Source organism: Rutilus rutilus, assembly GCF_951802725.1.
Source record: "Rutilus rutilus genome assembly, chromosome: 7".
In the NCBI taxonomy this organism is placed as follows: domain Eukaryota; kingdom Metazoa; phylum Chordata; class Actinopteri; order Cypriniformes; family Leuciscidae; genus Rutilus; species Rutilus rutilus.
The window spans coordinates 46,878,421-46,896,967 of NC_140221.1; the positions used below are offsets into that span (position 1 = coordinate 46,878,421).

Below are 18,547 nucleotides of genomic sequence, written 5' to 3' on the forward strand. Positions count from 1 at the left end.
GTGTATGCGTGCGAACCAATCGACAGGCTGCCCGCAAGAATGGGCGGAGCATCCCTCTATAAAACAGGGCTCATCTCGCCATAACTCGACTGAAGCAACAAACGCCTAGTCGTGTAGCATAATAACAGGGCAAGCTACGCAATACTTGTTCCCGTTATCTCAGGGAACCGAGGTTACATTAGTAACGAGTACGTTCCTTATCGATACTGTATTGCTTACCTAGTGTGATTCGGATACAATTCAATCACGCCGTGCTATGATTGCAGAAACTTGAGCCTTGGGCCTTGAGTGCAGGGCAGACTATTCACCCAACAGAGAAAGGGCTCAGACCCTGGGTCGGAGCCTCCAGGGAGATATCAGCGGGTTGAGCTCACTCTGAGCCTCCTAGCCCCTTTTAGAAAGCGAACAACCAGGTTGTTCCTGCCAAAGGGGTGCGACCCGTGTCCATTATCTCTTGCAGAAAAGACAGTACCAGCGGTACGTCACAGGAGGTTGGGCCTTGGTTCCGAACTGTACACCAGTTGGAGAAAACAGACCACTTAAGAGTGTAGAGGCGTCTCATGGATGGGGCTCTAGCCTCAGATACAGTGTTTAGGACTCCAGCTTTAGGACTCCCACTGGTACCAAATTGCCCTGGCCTTCCAAGGGCTTTGACATGGCCATGATCCATCTTGACATGGAGACGACCTGAGTGCCAAGCATGAGCTGGGACCTGGGGTTTCAGCCAGTACTTCAGGGACTGCATGTGTAGCAGACCCAGCGGGAGTACTGATGATGCAGAGGCCATGATGGCTGAGGAGAATGGATCTGTGAGTATTTAACTCGGCCTCTGACTGGGCTAAGACGTGCCAGTTGTTGAGGTAATCCAGGATGCGCACTCCCTTCTGTCTCAGAAGGCTGCATCCATGCACTTGGTGAAAGTGCACGGTGCCAGAGACAGTCCGAATGGAAGGACAGTATACTGGTAGATCACCCCCTTGAATGCGAAATGCGGAGGAGGTGAGCAACATTGCTCCTTTCCGATGTGTTGACCATGCCCCTGAAGCGGGGGGTCAAATGTTGAGCATCAAATGTTTGCAAAATCAAACTGTGTGTGTTTCAGACTGAAGTGCCAAACATAGCATTACTGGGATCTGGAGGAGGAGAAAGAGCCATGGTGGGTTTGATGGGATCCCTGGATCAACTCCAGAAAACAGGTCTTCTGGACTGTGTGCTTTACCTGAGCGGAGTCTCTGGATCCACCTGGTACAAACAACACACACACACACACACACACACACACACACACACACACACACACACACACACACACACACACACACACACACACACACACACACAGAGATGGGTTGAATGTCATAAATGAGAGCTTATGTTGTTACTCTGAAGGTGTATGGCCTCCTTATATCAGGAGCCAGACTGGTCCACCAAACTAGAGACTGTGGAAAAAAAGATCATCAAGAAACTCAACAATCCTGGAGTCAGCTTGAAAGATGCATTTGCCAAACTGAAGAAATATTACTATGAGAAAGACATATTCAGCTTGACTGACATCTGGGCAGCGATGTTTGTGACGGATTATGTGAAAGAGGTCTGTACCACAGACCACAACAACCCCTCAATGATGTATACAATCTTAATGAAGTGCTCACAGTCTTAGAAAGTGCTATATTTTTAGTGGTATATTGATATGTACGCCACACTTGGTTAAAAAATATGATTTTGTAAGTCATAATAATAAGAAACTTTCTCATAATTATGAGGTGAAGTGACGTGACGGCCAAGTATGGCAACCCATACTTGTTTTGTTTTTTTCATCTGCATTTAACTCATTCAAATTAGTGCACACACATTAGGAGCAGTGAGTAGTGGAACTGCAACTGCAAACTGTGGGCACACACACATACACACACACAGCCATTCACCTCGACGCCCGGGGAGGTTAGGTGCCTTGCTCAAGGGCACCTCGGTCATTTCCTGCAAGTGTTAAGAATCAAACACACGACCTTCACATGACTGCCCTAGTTTAGTATCTCATTATAGACGTTTAGTTTCTGATTATATTGAGAAACTTCCTCATAATAATGACTATGTCATAATAATGAGAAACTTTCTCGTGTAATCTGTTATTTTCTCGTAATAAAAGAAACTATATCAGAATAATGGGAAACGTTCTCGTAATTATTAACATACTTACACACCCTGAAAGTAACCCCGTTTTTGGAACCGAAATTTGAGGTTATCTGCTTACTTACCCTTAAACATACCTGGGTATGTCACCCCCAGGTCTCCCCTACACTAACATAATAAACAACAGCTGCAAAATATTTTTTTCTCTTCAGATAGATGAACAAAAACTCACAGATCAGTGGGACCAGCAGAGTAAAGACCCGTTTCCCATCTACACAGTGATCGACAAGCACTGCAAACAGCACAAAGATGCAGGTCTGTGTGTGTGTGTGAGAGAGAGAGAGAGAAAAAGAAAGACAGAAGGTTAATATGTTTGTGTCAGCTGTTATATGGATGTGTTTCTGTCTGCAGACCCCTGGTTTGAGTTCACTCCACATGAAGCCGGTTATTCCCTCACTGGAGCGTTTGTGGAAACATCCAACTTTGGCAGCAAGTTTGAAAATGTCCGTAAGATCGAGAACCAGCCTGAGATTGACATGCTGTACCTGCAAGGTAACAAATTCTGTTTTAAAGGAAAGTTTTTTTAAATTAGGGGTTCAGGCATGTAGTGCAAAAACTGTATTGTAATTGTTAGAATTTCCAAGGATCAGCAATCTCCCCTAAAAGTAATTGGGCAGACCAAACTGTATGTTGTAGAGACTTGAAACTTTCAGGGACGGCAGTACTCACACAGTCTACAACGTCAATCGGCCTGACGGTTGCACCACAGCAATCAAAAGTACGTAATGGCTCATAACTCTTAACTCTGTTTGTCGCAGGCTCGTGTCTTATATCATAGGAATCCTTGGCTCAAGACGAACAAAACACATGTCTCAGATTCGATCGTTATCTGCAAATTTTTTGTGTATTTTAGATTTCTGAATCTTAGGTTTTTCGCCCTATCGGAACCAAACCAGTGCAGAAAGATTATCTGGAGTCTGATTGTCAATAATTTTTGAAAAAAAAAAAAAAAAACGTGAGCGGTCACTATGGGAACCAGAAAGTGTCCGACTTCACGTCTCCGTTTGCACCTCCTCCCCGCCTGCACGCGGCTACTCTCGCTGATCGGTTACATCCAGCCGCAGCCGATGTCGAACACACCTAGACACTTTCTGGTTCCCGTAGTGACCGCTCACTTGGTGTTTGCATACTTTACCACAGCTGAAGTGAAATAAATGCAATATTTGCCAAATACACAGATGTTTCAGAGACATTTTCATTCAATACTTTATGTACTGCTTCATACAGCGTCTGTTTGAACAAGAATAAAGTTCAACATAAGCTACCATCAATCAAGTGGAGTCGACGTTTTTAATCAGTTTTATTTTGATAAACATGACACAATACAACATCGCGACTACATGAAAAGAGTGTTTACTGTTATAAAAACCTGATTTGTGAGCTTTAGTGGAACTAAAGGTGTGAGAATAAACACGAAACACTCGTGATCATTGTCATGCGGTGAATCCGGCCAATCGAGGAAGAGCTGTGTCATCATCAGAGCTCGAGCAGCCGCTCTTGAGTTCTCCGGCTCTCGAATCGCTCTCGCGCTACTTTGAGGGCATACGTCACAGTCACATGGCGTCGGTGCTGTATCAAGTCGGACAAAATTCCTAACCGGCATGCACTGCTTCAAGTCAGCCACCGATCGGTCTGTGCAGAGCTGCATGAAGTCGAACAAGCCTATTAGCTGCGCGTTTTGTGTGAGCACATGGCTTGTGATTTGTTTTAAGTCAAGTCAAGTCAAGTTTATTTATATAGCGCTTTTCACAATACAAATTGTATCAAAGCAGCTTCACAGTATTAAATTAAAATAATATATCAATGTTTGTGTAAGGAACCTGTGCTTTGTCATGTCTTTTATTGTGAAAATTGTCAGTTCATGTTTCTTTTGTAGTTCTGTTCATGGTCTTTGTAGTTTTGTTTGCTAATTAGACTCACTCACTCAGGTGTACAGTGTTATCTAATTAGTTCTGTTATTTAACCATGGTGTTCTTTCTTACCTGTACGGATTATTGTTTGAATGTTAGTGTGTTCTGATGTTCATGTGAACGTGCCCTTCATGGTTTATTGCTATGGTGAAGCTCTACGCTCTGTGTCATGTGTTCTGCGCTCAAGTCATGAATTGCTGTTTTGAGCCATTAAACATCATTTTTATCTGCATCTAGATCCTGACTTTAACTTGGTTCTTGGAGCACGTTACAGAATAATCCGTCCAAAAATGGATCTAGCAGATCGGCTCATGAGTCCTTGTCAAGCAGGTCGTTCTATTGAAAATTATGTCAAGGATTTTCTATGTTTCATGGATCATGTACCATGGGATGAGACTTATTTAAAGTGGTGCTTTCAATATGGATTGGACGATGAATTCGCTGAGTTAATGCCTTCGTTTGAGCACCCCTCTACGCTATGCCAGCAGATGGACTTTATTTTGTTTTTAAGTGGTTCTAGTTTCACTGTGGGTGAGGCTGTGGATTACCACAACCCAGAGAGTGCAACTGTCCTCTCGAACCAAGATCTGGCTTTAAATAATTTTTCAGGGGGGGCAGTAGAGGAGAACGTGAGTGCCGAGGCTGCAGTGAACGAGTGCAACGATGTCGAGAACGTGAGTGCCGAGGCTGCAGTGAACGAGTGCAACGAAGCCGAGAACGAGTGTGCCGAGGCTGCAGTGAACGAGTGCAACGATGCCGAGAACGAGTGTGCCGAGGCTGCAGTGAACGAGTGCAACGAAGCCGAGAACGTGAGTGCCGAGGCTGCAGTGAACGAGTGCAACGATGCCGAGAACGAGTGTGCCGAGGCTGCAGTGAACGAGTGCAACGATGCCGAGAACGAGTGTGCCGAGGCTGCAGTAAACGAGTGCAACGATGCCGAGAACGAGTGTGCCGAGGCTGCAGTGAACGAGTGCAACGAAGCCGAGAACGTGAGTGCCGAGGCTGCAGTGAACGAGTGCAACGATGCCGAGAACGAGTGTGCCGAGGCTGCAGTAAACGAGTGCAACGAAGCCGAGAACGTGAGTGCCGAGGCTGCAGTGAACGAGTGCAACGAAGCCGAGAACGAGTGTGCCGAGGCTGCAGTGAACGAGTGCAACGATGCCGAGAACGTGAGTGCTGAGGCTGCAGTAAACGAGTGCAACGAAGCCGAGAACGTGAGTGCCGAGGCTGCAGTGAACGAGTGCAACGAAGCCGAGAACGAGTGTGCCGAGGCTGCAGTGAACGAGTGCAACGATGCCGAGAACGTGAGTGCTGAGGCTGCAGTAAACGAGTGCAACGAAGCCGAGAACGAGTGTGCCGAGGCTGCAGTAAACGAGTGCAACGAAGCCGAGAACGTGAGTGCCGAGGCTGCAGTGAACGAGTGCAACGAAGCCGAGAACGAGTGTGCCGAGGCTGCAGTGAACGAGTGCAACGAAGCCGAGAACGAGTGTGCCGAGGCTGCAGTGAACGAGTGCAACGAAGCCGAGAACGAGTGTGCCGAGGCTGCAGTGAACGAGTGCAACGATGCCGAGAACGTGAGTGCTGAGGCTGCAGTGAACGAGTGCAACGATGCCGAGAACGTGAGTGCCGAGGCTGCAGTGAACGAGTGCAACGATGCCGAGCACGTGAGTGCCGAGGCTGCAGTGAACGAGTGCAACGAAGCCGAGAACGAGTGTGCCGAGGCTGCAGTGAACGAGTGCAACGAAGCCGAGAACGAGTGTGCCGAGGCTGCAGTGAACGAGTGCAACGATGCCGAGAACGTGAGTGCTGAGGCTGCAGTGAACGAGTGCAACGATGCCGAGAACGTGAGTGCCGAGGCTGCAGTGAACGAGTGCAACGATGCCGAGAACGTGAGTGCCGAGGCTGCAGTGAACGAGTGCAACGAAGCCGAGAACGAGTGTGCCGAGGCTGCAGTGAACGAGTGCAACGAAGCCGAGAACGAGTGTGCCGAGGCTGCAGTGAACGAGTGCAACGATGCCGAGAACGTGAGTGCCGAGGCTGCAGTGAACGAGTGCAACGATGTCGAGAACGTGAGTGCCGAGGCTGCAGTGAACGAGTGCAACGATGCCGAGAACGTGAGTGCCGAGGCTGCAGTGAACGAGTGCAACGATGTCGAGAACGAGTGTGCCGAGGCATCGTTGCAACGAAGCCGAGAACGAGTGTGCCGAGGCTGCAGTGAACGAGTGCAACGAAGCCGAGAACGAGTGTGCCGAGGCTGCAGTGAACGAGTGCAACGAAGCCGAGAACGAGTGTGCCGAGGCTGCAGTAAACGAGTGCAACGAAGCCGAGAACGAGTGTGCCGAGGCTGCAGTGAACGAGTGCAACGAAGCCGAGAACGAGTGTGCCGAGGCTGCAGTGAACGAGTGCAACGATGCCGAGAACGTGAGTGCTGAGGCTGCAGTGAACGAGTGCAACGATGCCGAGAACGTGAGTGCCGAGGCTGCAGTGAACGAGTGCAACGATGCCGAGAACGTGAGTGCCGAGGCTGCAGTGAACGAGTGCAACGAAGCCGAGAACGAGTGTGCCGAGGCTGCAGTGAACGAGTGCAACGAAGCCGAGAACGAGTGTGCCGAGGCTGCAGTGAACGAGTGCAACGATGCCGAGAACGTGAGTGCCGAGGCTGCAGTGAACGAGTGCAACGATGTCGAGAACGTGAGTGCCGAGGCTGCAGTGAACGAGTGCAACGATGCCGAGAACGTGAGTGCCGAGGCTGCAGTGAACGAGTGCAACGATGTCGAGAACGAGTGTGCCGAGGCTGCAGTGAACGAGTGCAACGATGCCGAGAACGTGAGTGCCGAGGCTGCAGTGAACGAGTGCAACGATGCCGAGAACGTGAGTGCCGAGGCTGCAGTGAACGAGTGCAACGATGCCGAGAACGTGAGTGCCGAGGCTGCAGTGAACGAGTGCAACGAAGCCGAGAACGAGTGTGCCGAGGCTGCAGTGAACGAGTGCAACGAAGCCGAGAACGAGTGTGCCGAGGCTGCAGTGAACGAGTGCAACGATGTCGAGAACGTGAGTGCCGAGGCTGCAGTGAACGAGTGCAACGATGCCGAGAACGTGAGTGCCGAGGCTGCAGTGGACGAGTGCAACGATGCCGAGAACGTGAGTGCCGAGGCTGCAGTGGACGAGTGCAACGATGCCGAGAACGTGAGTGCTGAGGCTACAAAGAATTGCACCGAGGCCGAGAATGTGATCGTCTCAGTGTTGAATGAGAACATTGAAACTGAGAAGAGGCACACCATGGTTAAGAACGAGTGTGCATTTTTGTTTTTTCTTTGGAACGAGGGGGTAGTTTTTTCAAATTCCAAGCTTTATGCCATGGTCACGGGGGAAACCAAGTTACCCATGTACAATGTGACAAGTAAGGATACCTTGAGCTTCAAGCTTCATGCCACTGCCATGGACAAATTACTGATGTTTATTATGTTTCATGTGACAAGTGTTATGGGGTCTTGGTTTTGTATTGCTGCCATGAATGTCGCTGCCATGAATGTCTTTGCCTTGTGTCGGGCACATTGTAGTACTGTCTCAATGTTTGTATCAGAGCCCATTGAACTGCCTTTTGGGTTAGCAATTAGGCTAGTTTTTCCCCTGCCTCACGGTCCTGGCCCTCCCATGGACAACGATTTCAGGGAATCTTTGTTGGGCGTCAGGAGCCGCCATTAAGGAGCAGTGTTGGGCAAGTTACTTCGAAACTGTAATGCGTTATTTATTACTTATTACTGTCATTTCAAAGTAATTCGTTACATTACAATATTACTGTATTTAAAATGTAAGGCATTACACTACTATTGCATTACTTTTAAGTTACTCTCACCCAAATAACTGCAAATATGGATTTGGAAATCTAAATGTAGCTTATGATGCTCAATTAGCTCATTACACATCCAGTAGAAGGTGATGTGGTATCCGACTGAGCTTGGACCCATAAGAAATTTTACTATGATGTACTATAGTACATACCATGGTATACCATAGTAGTACCATGGTATTCCATAGTAGTACTATGGTAGTACCATGGTACCTTACATATAACCATGGTACTATATAGTACTTCAGATATTATCATGGTACCATGGTACATTGCATGGTACTGTAGATGTTACTATGGTACATAGTATGGTACCTCAGATTTACCGTGGTACCTACCATGGTACATACCATAGTACCTCAGATATAACTATGGTACATACTTTATAGTACTTCAGATATTATCATGGTACCATGATAATATCTGAAGTACTATACTGTACAGTATGTTACTATGGTACATAGTATGGTACCTCAGATTTACCATGGTACATGCCCTAGTACCTCAGATATAACCATGGTACATTCTGCCGTACATATTACCATGGTACATACTTCCTCAGATATAACCTTGGTACCTCAAATATTACCATGGTACTTTGCATGGACGCATGGTACAGAAATTTTTTTACTTTAAGCCCGGGCTAAACTTTAGGGTTAAACTTTAGCAAAAATAAAAATAACTAAGCCAAATATTTTTATTTTATTTTAATTATTATAGTGAGTGACTGCAGTAGTGTGGGCATATGCCATTTGGTCTATGAACGAGTCATAGATCTCCAAAATCAGTTTTAAATGTATAATGTAATATTAATGAGATTTTTATTTAAGTAATGTTCTAATTCTAGATGTTTGTAAATGCTGCATGATTTTGACGTGGTTTAATCAATGGCCGTGCGCGTGAACTTTGAACATTCATGTCGCTTTCAAACCCATAATAGGTGTTTCTCAATGTCAAGGATACTTCCTTGGCAGGACTGGTCCTTCCAAGTCACTTCCTTCAGAGGCTAGGCGAGGCTCCTCTTTAGCATTCGGAGAACATGTAAATGGAACAGGCTAGCAAGTGCACGTCAGTGCGTCATTACGTCAGTGAAAATGAAAAACAGAGCGTTGCTATGGACGCAGTTCTGTTCACTCAGGCAATATAATCGTTTTTAAATCAATAAACTCCTTTTTAATCATATTGATTATTTGACTGTTAAGTGTGTTTAAACAGTGCGGGTCAATTTGACCCATAACATAATGGATGTAATTATTTTTTTAAACAAATGTTTGGTAACGTAAATATATTTACATTTGAAAGCATATTGATCCGTTAACGCTCCGACTCCGTTAACGTCTAACATTTTGAATTTTTTGAACAAGATAGCAAAGCTGCGCGCATAGGATTGTGGGTGATTTGAGAGCGCGAAGAGCGCGAAGGCTACACATATGCATCCTTTCCTGTATATGGGATATTTTTCGAACGAAGGACTCAGTCCTTGGTGGAAATTCCGAGGATCCTCGACATTGGAACAGTCCTTCGACGGATGTCGATGACGTAGCATCCTCGAAATTCTGGCTTCCGAGGATCCTTCCTTGACATTGAGAAACGCCTACTGTCTATTTTTCAAACACTGGAGCGGCCGCGGCGCAGAGTTGCCATGGAAACGGAGTGAAACATTTTGCGCGGACGTTTCTCCTCTGCTGATCTCGCGGTGATTTTGGCGAATTTGCATGAAGGAAAAAAAAACTACCACTTTATTCCAGGTTAACTGCTTGTAACGCGCGTTACTGACATTTGTACCGAGTAAAATATTACATTTTTCCCCCCTGTAATGCCTTACATTACCGCGTTACAGCAAAAAGCAATGCATTACAGTAATTAATTACTTTTGTAACGCGTTACTCCCAACACTGTTAAGGAGGGGGGTTATGTAAGGAACCTGTGCTTTGTCATGTCTTTTATTGTGAAAATTGTCAGTTCATGTTTCTTTTGTAGTTCTGTTCATGGTCTTTGTAGTTTTGTTTGCTAATTAGACTCACTCACTCAGGTGTACAGTGTTATCTAATTAGTTCTGTTTTTTAACCATGGTGTTCTTTCTTACCTGTACGGATTATTGTTTGAATGTTAGTGTGTTCTGATGTTCATGTGAACGTGCCCTTCATGGTTTATTGCTATGGTGAAGCTCTACGCTCTGTGTCATGTGTTCTGCGCTCAAGTCATGAATTGCTGTTTTGAGCCATTAAACATCATTTTTATCTGCATCTAGATCCTGACTTTAACTTGGTTCTTGGAGCACGTTACAGTTTGTTACTAGTGGAAAACGTCCACGTTTGATAATGCTGATCAATAGTATTGTTGATTGATTAATTAAATTAAATATCCCCAAATATCCCCAACTGAGCAAGCCAAAGGCAACAGTGGCAAGGAACCGAAAAACTCCATCAGGTGGCCTAATGGAGAAAAAAAAAACCTTGGGAGAACCCAGGCTCAGTCGGGGGCCAGTTCTCCTCTGACGTTTATGAACTAGAGGTCGGATTTAACTGTAAGATTAAAAGTATTATATGAATGCCTGGCTGAAGAGATGCGTCTTTAATCTAGTTTTAAACTGGGAGAGCGAGTCTGAGCAACGAACAGTATCAGGAAGGCTATTCCAGAGTTTTGGAGCTAAATGTGAAAATGCTCTCCCTCCTTTGGTGAACCTAGATATCCTAGGTATGACCAAAAGCCTCGAATTTAGTGATCTTAAAGAGCGCGATGGATTATAGGGCGATAGAAGTTAAATAGACTGGAGCTAAGCCGTTTAAATAGACTGGAGCTAAGCCGTTTAGGGCTTTATAAGTCAGTAGCAATACCTTGTAATTAATACTGAACTTTATAGGTAACCAATGTAGAGATGATAAAATTGGTGTTATATGATCATATTTTCTTGATCTAGTTAGAACTCTAGCGGCTGCATTTTGGACTAACTGTAGCTTGTTTATTGAGGATGCAGGACAACCGGCTAATAAAGCATTACAGTAATCTAGTCTCGAGGTCATGAATGCATGAACTAACATTTCTGCATCAGAAACTGATAGCATGTTATGTAGCTTAGCAATGTTTTTAAGGTGGAAAAAGGCTGTTCTTGTAACATATGAAATATGATTTTCAAAAGACAGGTTGCAGTCTAATATAACACCCAGGTCTTTTACTGTAGAGGATAAAGTAACAGGACATCCTACGATGTTAAAGTTGTATTGTGAGAGGTTCTGTGGGCGGTTTTTTGAACCGATAAGTATTACCTCTGTCTTGTCTGGATTTAATAAAAGAAAATTGCGCGTCATCCAATCTTTTATATCTTTAACACACTCTGTCAATTTGGATAATTTAGCGTTTTCATCTGGCCGTGATGAAATATAGATTTGAGTGTCATCAGCTTAACAATGGAAACTAATTCCATGTTTCCTTATAATATTTCCAAGTGGCAGCATATATACTGAGAATAATAGAGGGCCTAACACAGATCCCTGCGGCACTCCATAGTTTACTGGAGTTATGATAAATTTTTCTCCATTTAAATAGACAAAATGGTAGCGGTCAGATAAGTATGATCTGAACCAGCTTAATGCTTGTCCTTGAACACCAGTATAATTTTGTAGTCGATCTAAGAGTATTGTGTGATCTATAGTATCGAACGCAGCACTAAGATCAAGTAAAACTAGTATTGAGATACAGCCTAGGTCATAAGCTAAAAGTAAATCATTTGTGATTTTAACGAGCGCAGTTTCAGTGCTATGATGCGGTCTGAATCCAGACTGAAACTTTTCATAGATGTCATTTTCTTGCAAGAAAGAGCACAATTGAGCGGACACAACTTTTTCTAGTATTTTAGACATAAAAGGTAGATTTGAAATGGGTCTATAATTTGCTAGATTATGTGGGTCTAATTGTGGTTTCTTAATGAGAGGTTTTATAACTGCCAGTTTAAATGTTCTTGGAACATGACCTAAAGTTAAAGATGAGTTAATAATATTGAGGAGAGGCTCTTCCACTACAGGTAACACTTCTTTCAGTAGTTTAGTTGGTATAGGATCTAATAAACATGTTGTTGTTTTAGATGAAGTGATAAGTTTATTTAACTCTTTTTGTTCTATAGTTGTAAAGCACTGTAATTGTTCTTGCGGGGGGATAATTGAGGCTGAATTATAAGGCGCGATTGAGGATTGAACGTTTACAATTGTGGTTCTGATGTTTTCTATTTTCTCAGTGAAGAAGTTCATGAAATCATTACTACTAAACTGTAACGGAATATTTTGCTCAGGTGACGTCTGTTTATTTGTTAGTCTAGCCACGGTGTTAAATAAAAATCTATGATTGTTTTGGTTATTTTCTATTAGTTTGCGGAGGTGCTCAGCCCTGGCCGCTTTTAGGGCCGTTTTACTGGCCATGTGCTTGTGTTCAAGTCATGTTTGGTGTGAGTACATGGCTTGTCATGTGTTTCCTTGTGCCATGTGCTCTCCTGTTGATTGTCTAGCCCTTCCCATCTTGTTACCTGATTATTGATTAACTTGCCCGACCTTGAGTGTTTCCCTGCTGTAGTCGTGCCGTGTCAAGTCTTTCTGCCCTGTTGTCCCCCCACAGGGCAGTTTTTGTTTGTGTTTTCAGTTTTATTAATAAAGCCCTTTTTTTTCTCCTGCAATTGAGTACTTGCTCCCTTCACTCAACCTGACACTTTTAAACTTAAATGTGTTTTCTGTAGCTCTGTGTGGCAGCGCTTTAGCTGATCGAGTCGAGATCCGTAAATTCATCTGGAAACGAATAAAAGGTGCAACTATATTGTTCTCAAGATGCAGTTCTGTCTAAAGCTGAGAGTCATTATCATGTGAACTTTACTTACATTTGATTTTTTTCCACCAGAGTTATTAAAACATTTACTACTAATCGAATTGGAGTTGAGGAAAGGTAAAGCATTTTTTACAGCTTTTATTTATTGACAAGTTGATGTGTCTAATGACCTGTTCATGCTACCTGCTGATGAATAAAAAGTTAAACTCTTTAATGATGAAAAATAAAAAGTGAGCTATAATAATGATTATCACCTGAAAACACCTGGTAGTCATAAATCTGGGGATGGAAAGCATTTGCATTCAAGACATTTTGCACTGTGTTCAATGTGTGTTTTCAGAAGATCCACACTCCCCACCTGTAGACAAATGTCACCAGGTGCTCATGGATCTCGTGGACATGAATCTCTCGGTTTTGAATGGCAAAGATCCGTCTGCTCACGATAAATCCATCAGAACTAAGCTAAACGGTAAGATTTTCCTAAAGTGAGCTAGAAAATGTTTCTTTAATGGCTATTCAGCAACATTTAAACAGTAAGACAAACTACAGACGAATTGATGAAACAACTGTATGGATACAAAAACATGCAAAAACATCTGTTTTGTCCAACAAAAACTGTAATAAAAGACACACAAACTAGTTTTACCTGCATCAGATAAAAATAACTTTTTTCACATCTCTGGAGGCAAACATCAGCTGATTTTTCTGGAGAGAAAACTGAATCTCACTGATAAAGAAGCTGCAAAACAGTATATGAAACAATACACTGAGGATGTGTGTAATGGTTTGAATCATTGCTTCAGTTTCAAGCAACATAAAGGTAGGTTGAACTGTCTTTACAATGTTGATTTGTATAATGTACTTACTTTTTAGATTTTCAAGCCAGATTAATGCATAAACCGAAATGTGCTTAAAGTCCCGCTGTAGTCAATAATTGTAGGCTATCCCTTAAAACTCATTTAAACTCACTTAAAACTTTTTTCTTTAAAAAAAATGTTATGCCTTTAAATAGCTTGAATGTAACTCGACACCCTTCCCTTATTTAGTATACGTGGTTCTATGAATATGCAAATGAGCCCCGCCTCCACTCACTCAGCTCAGAGATCCACTGGTTGACGATCACACGTTGATCTGATTGGTTACAAGGTAGTTTGTGACGTCAGAAACACCAGCGATTTTTGTGACTGTCTTCGGTTCACTGCAGTCTTAAGAAGAAAATACTCAGCAATGGTGTTTGACTTTTTGTGTTATGACAATGAATGGTGTTATGAATTTGCTCATGATCTGTCTTAAAGCATATTCAAAACACAGCTTAGACATATAAACAACATTAAAAGCATGATTTGGTGAAATGCTATTTCATGCATACTCAGTTTTTTACACAGTTAAAGAGTTGGATTCCCATACTAAACATGGACAAAGTTTAAAAAATTAAGTTGTACGTTTGATGGAGTATTTCTGTACCAAAAATACTCCTTCTGGTTTGTCACAAGTTTCGGAAAGTTTTTTTCGAGTATGGGTCTGTGTGACGTCAGATGGGGCGGAATTTCCTTATACGGTCCTAAGGGCACTTCTCCCCAGAAAGCAAAGAATAACACCAAATGGACCCCGAAGAGCTCCGAAAACCTTGGTCAAATTGCTTTCTGACACTTTCATGCCAGCATGAAATTTAACAGAACATGGCTAGGATCCTCACTGGCAGACCACAAAGATTGGTATCAATCTTCCCCCTTCCCTGCAAACGGAGGCCCAGGTGGTCTGTCCACACACACACACACACACACACACACACACACACACACACACACACACACACACACACACACACACACAAAGACACAAAGACACACACTCACCTACAAACACGTCCTTTGTATGTAATTTAGAATAGAAACCACCTTCTAATGTATGTACATTCCTATATGCATGTGTGATTAGTTTTTGCTTTATAATAGAGGTGTGACTTTCTAATGCATAGCCTTGAATTATAAATGTTCTAGTTTAAGAATGTTCGCCGGCATCCTCGGGTAATCAGACCCCCCTCCCCACTTTGGTTAGGTTGATAAAGATTTGTATAACCCTAACGGAATGTCAACAAGCCAGGAATCTCACTGAGATTCTGGCAGAGGAGCAGAAATAAAGTGTTCATCCTAGATATGTTATATGTATAACCATTGAAGAAATATGTAAACCTAAATGTAATTTCTCTTTTCCACGATTGTTCTTCTCTGTGATGGGTTTTTGTATTCTTGTAAACCTTAAAGGAATAATGTTTCAGATGTGCACACTGTTGCAATCATAGATATGCCATGTGGATCTTTTTAAAGTCCAAATCTCCATTCCCATTTACCAATGTACATCACATTTTAGGTTAGTCTTATTCCTAGTTTGTTAATCGAATTTTTAATACTTATCTTACAGAGTAAGAAGGTACTTCTAGGCCGTAGCTTTTAAACATACCAAATTTGGTCTTGAATTGAATGTCCATATACCCGTAGGAAAGATATGGGTATCAAATTATGATAAAATGCATTTTTACTACAGTTATAATTGTTTAACGTAGAAATGGCATGATCCTAAGACTGCCATAAAACATGCAAATCAAACTCATAGTGAGACAAAGAACTTTTCTCCCGCCTGGAATTTCGCGTTCCAATTGGCCCAAGTCCAGGGAGGAGTGAAATTTCTGTACCCTAGAAAAGCGGTTACACTCCGCGTTCAGTTCTGTTCTGTATTTCTTTCGTCTTGTTTTGTTCCTGCTTTTTCGTTATTTTTCTTTCTCGTACGAGTCTCTTCATTTTATTTTACTTAAACTTTGTTTTGTTTTAGTCGTAACTCCGACTTCTTGTTTTAATAGTCTAGTGTTCCTTCACTTACACCTCAAAGTGAAACGAACTTAAATCAAGTCTTAGCAGCTCACACGTGAACCGTTTTGAAACTCCCGCTCCGACGCGCACTCAGGAAGAACCAAAGACCGTTTCAAACGGACACGCAGGCATCGGCTACTCGCCGTCCACCTCCAACCACAAGGTTTTCAATGCAAGTATTTTTGATCTCTTACCAAGATTTAAATGCGTATTACATTTCAAAGGCTATACATTGTGATTTGTTTACCACTCTGCAGTCTGCTGTTTTTCCTTTCTGTTTATTTTACTTTCATTTTACTGTCACATATATTCTTTGTTAGATGTAGTTGTAACGTTACCTTTATAATCGCATTTTATTAAAACTGATTATACTCTTGATTGTCTCTGTTTGCTGCTCACGAAACAAAGCCTCTTAAATGTGTTCGATCTTATAGTTACAAGCTCGATAAATTCGTGAGTGACCTACCAGTTAATAATCTCGTGAACAAGACAATTATTCTCTGTGGCCAAGAAAAATATACAGTTTCACTGAGCGGGGCAAATCGATTTGTTATGGTAATCGGAACGGATGAGTGGTTTTTTGATCCGTGACTAGAGCGATCCCTCACTGTCACCCATTTGCCCGGCTGTGCAGGCACTAATTCAGCTGGAACCGAATCATGTAAAGAGTTCACTATGCTAGGCGCATCCAAAATAGTATCTGAAGCTCTAGCACTCTTACTATCCTCAATTAAAGTTTGGATGCGTGTTTCTAGTTCTGAAATCTTCTCTGTTAGCCTAACTGTAGCCTCCTTGCATTTATCACATATAAATCCTATATTGCCGACAGAGAAGGCTATGCTAAACATGTGACATGAAGTGCAGGTGACAATAACAGGACAAGACACTCACCTGAGCTTTTATGAACTCAAAGGCGCGAGCGCGCGCGAGAGAAAAATAAATAAATAAAAATAGCTGAGCGCACGAGTGGCGCGTTTAGCAGCTAACAGGCTAGCAGATTACTAGTGTGTTGTGCTAGTAGTAACGGAAGCTAGCGATGTCAGGTTAATCTGAGATGTTGGGTAAGCTGTATTTAGTAGTAGTATAAACAACTAGAAATTGTAGTAAATGATGGTTCAAAACAAGGAAATACGAGGCTAAGACGGAGCTTACAGCACCGAAGCAAACACACTCACAGCAGGCAGCGAGGCAGACAGGAGCAATCGATCAGGAGCAATCGATCAGACAGGAGCTGTACAATACCAATACAATACAGTATGTATGCTCGTGATTCTTTAGCTCCGCCCACACGGCACGCCTACAGCTGCTCGTTTTTTTCCGGAAAGACTCGGTACAGCCTATCTTTCTTTTATAAATATAATAAAACTAAAGACTTTTTGGAGATATGAAGGATGCAATACTACTCTATAGGTACTCAAGATTAACAGGAGATTGACTGAAACTGAGTGTTTCACCCCCCCTTTAATGTTAATCAAACAAAGGACAAATAAATTACTCGCTGCTCTTGACTGAATAGGCTATTCTTTTGTAACTTTACAAAAATGTCCAACTAAATTTAATTAGTTTTTGTTGTAGCATCAAAAAAGTAATAATGAATTAATATTTCACTTGTGTCTAAACATTTGAACCACTGACCCAATCCTCAACACTGAGCCCTGCTGGAGCTGCTATAAATATGTGCTGTACTATTTAATTAAAGATAAAATATGATAGAGCAATAGAATGAACAGTAAAAGTAACAGAAGCTCATACCATGCATTTTAGCAGGCTTAATAAAGCATGGAAATAACTGAAGCAAATATATATTTTATGAACAAATTGAGCCAACTAATATGATTTATATACTTTTGGTTTCACTAGTAGTACCAATACACATTTCTCCACAATAAAATTTACAAATGCAGTGAAAATACAGGTATTCGGTTACGGTAACGGTATCGGCGAGTGCCAAAAATGAAAGTATCGGACTCGTTCTGGAAAAAGTGGTATCGGTGCATCCCTAATTAGTACTAATAAAAAAGGTTTTAACAGACTGATGCCACAGAAGAACCTTTAGACATCCAATAAGGTACTTTAAAGATTAAAAATGAAGAAACTATAATGAAACATCAAAAGCTTATTCTCCAAAGAAACATATTGTCAACTAAAAATATATACAGAATATAAAACAACATCAGAATATTTACTGAATTTAAGAACCACTGTGTATATGTTTTACAGGTCTTTGGGCGAGTATTTTTAAATGCATGGCTCAGTGGATCTGGGGCAGGAAATATGACTTTCTTCACAACATGAAAGGTGAGAACAGAAACTCATAGACAGATGCTAACTGGAAATTCATTGTGAATAATATAATAATGCTGTGATCCCTCAGATAAAGCAGTGCCCTCCACTCTCCTGAAAAGTAAGACGAGAGACTATGAAGACGCTGGACTGTTGCTCAACTCCCCCTATTTCCCAGTGCTGAGAGAAGAGAGAAACATTGACCTCATCATTTCACTGGATTTCAGTGGAACTGAACCTTTCTCGGTATATACACATCATGTCATTCCAAACCCATGACTTGTTTCTTCTGTAGAACACAAGAGATTTTTTTTTTATAATAATCTTGCTGCTTTTTTCATTCTTATTGACCACCAGAATTCACACTAACCTAAAATGTACAGGATTTTAAACACATTAACAGATAATTAAAAATGCTGTACATATGTACTGGTCTTGTTCTGTTTTGATTTCATTTTCAATCATTGCCATGTTCAGTGTTGTCTGAGTTCTCAGAGATTGTTAGTTTCCATGATTATTCATTAGTTCCTCACCTGTTCGTAGTTCCTTTAATTATTCTGTCTGCGTATTTAAACCCTTAGTTTTCATTTAACCGTATTATGATACCCAAAGAGTGCTATCCGATAGCTTTTCCATTT

The 18,547-nt window shown here is 42.3% G+C and overlaps 1 protein-coding gene and 1 long non-coding RNA gene across 2 annotated transcripts; both read left to right on the plus strand.

Annotated features, from left to right (window-relative positions):
• Nucleotides 1-743: 743 nt before the first annotated feature.
• On the plus strand, nt 744-13,248 carry LOC311293787 (cytosolic phospholipase A2 gamma-like; the record flags this gene model as incomplete). The annotated part of the gene is made up of 8 exons (XM_084414273.1): nt 744-809; nt 1,103-1,245; nt 1,390-1,591; nt 2,343-2,445; nt 2,542-2,682; nt 12,674-12,739; nt 12,832-12,876; nt 13,100-13,248. 8 exons carry the CDS (start codon nt 744-746, stop codon nt 13,246-13,248), a joined length of 915 nt encoding a protein of 304 aa, XP_084270399.1.
• A 192-nt stretch (nt 13,249-13,440) lies between these two features.
• On the plus strand, nt 13,441-18,178 carry LOC311292977. Its single transcript, XR_014627864.1, has 3 exons — nt 13,441-13,579; nt 17,847-17,924; nt 18,001-18,178. It is a non-coding gene; the product is annotated as an uncharacterized lncRNA (long non-coding RNA).
• The last annotated feature ends 369 nt before the right edge of the window (nt 18,179-18,547 follow it).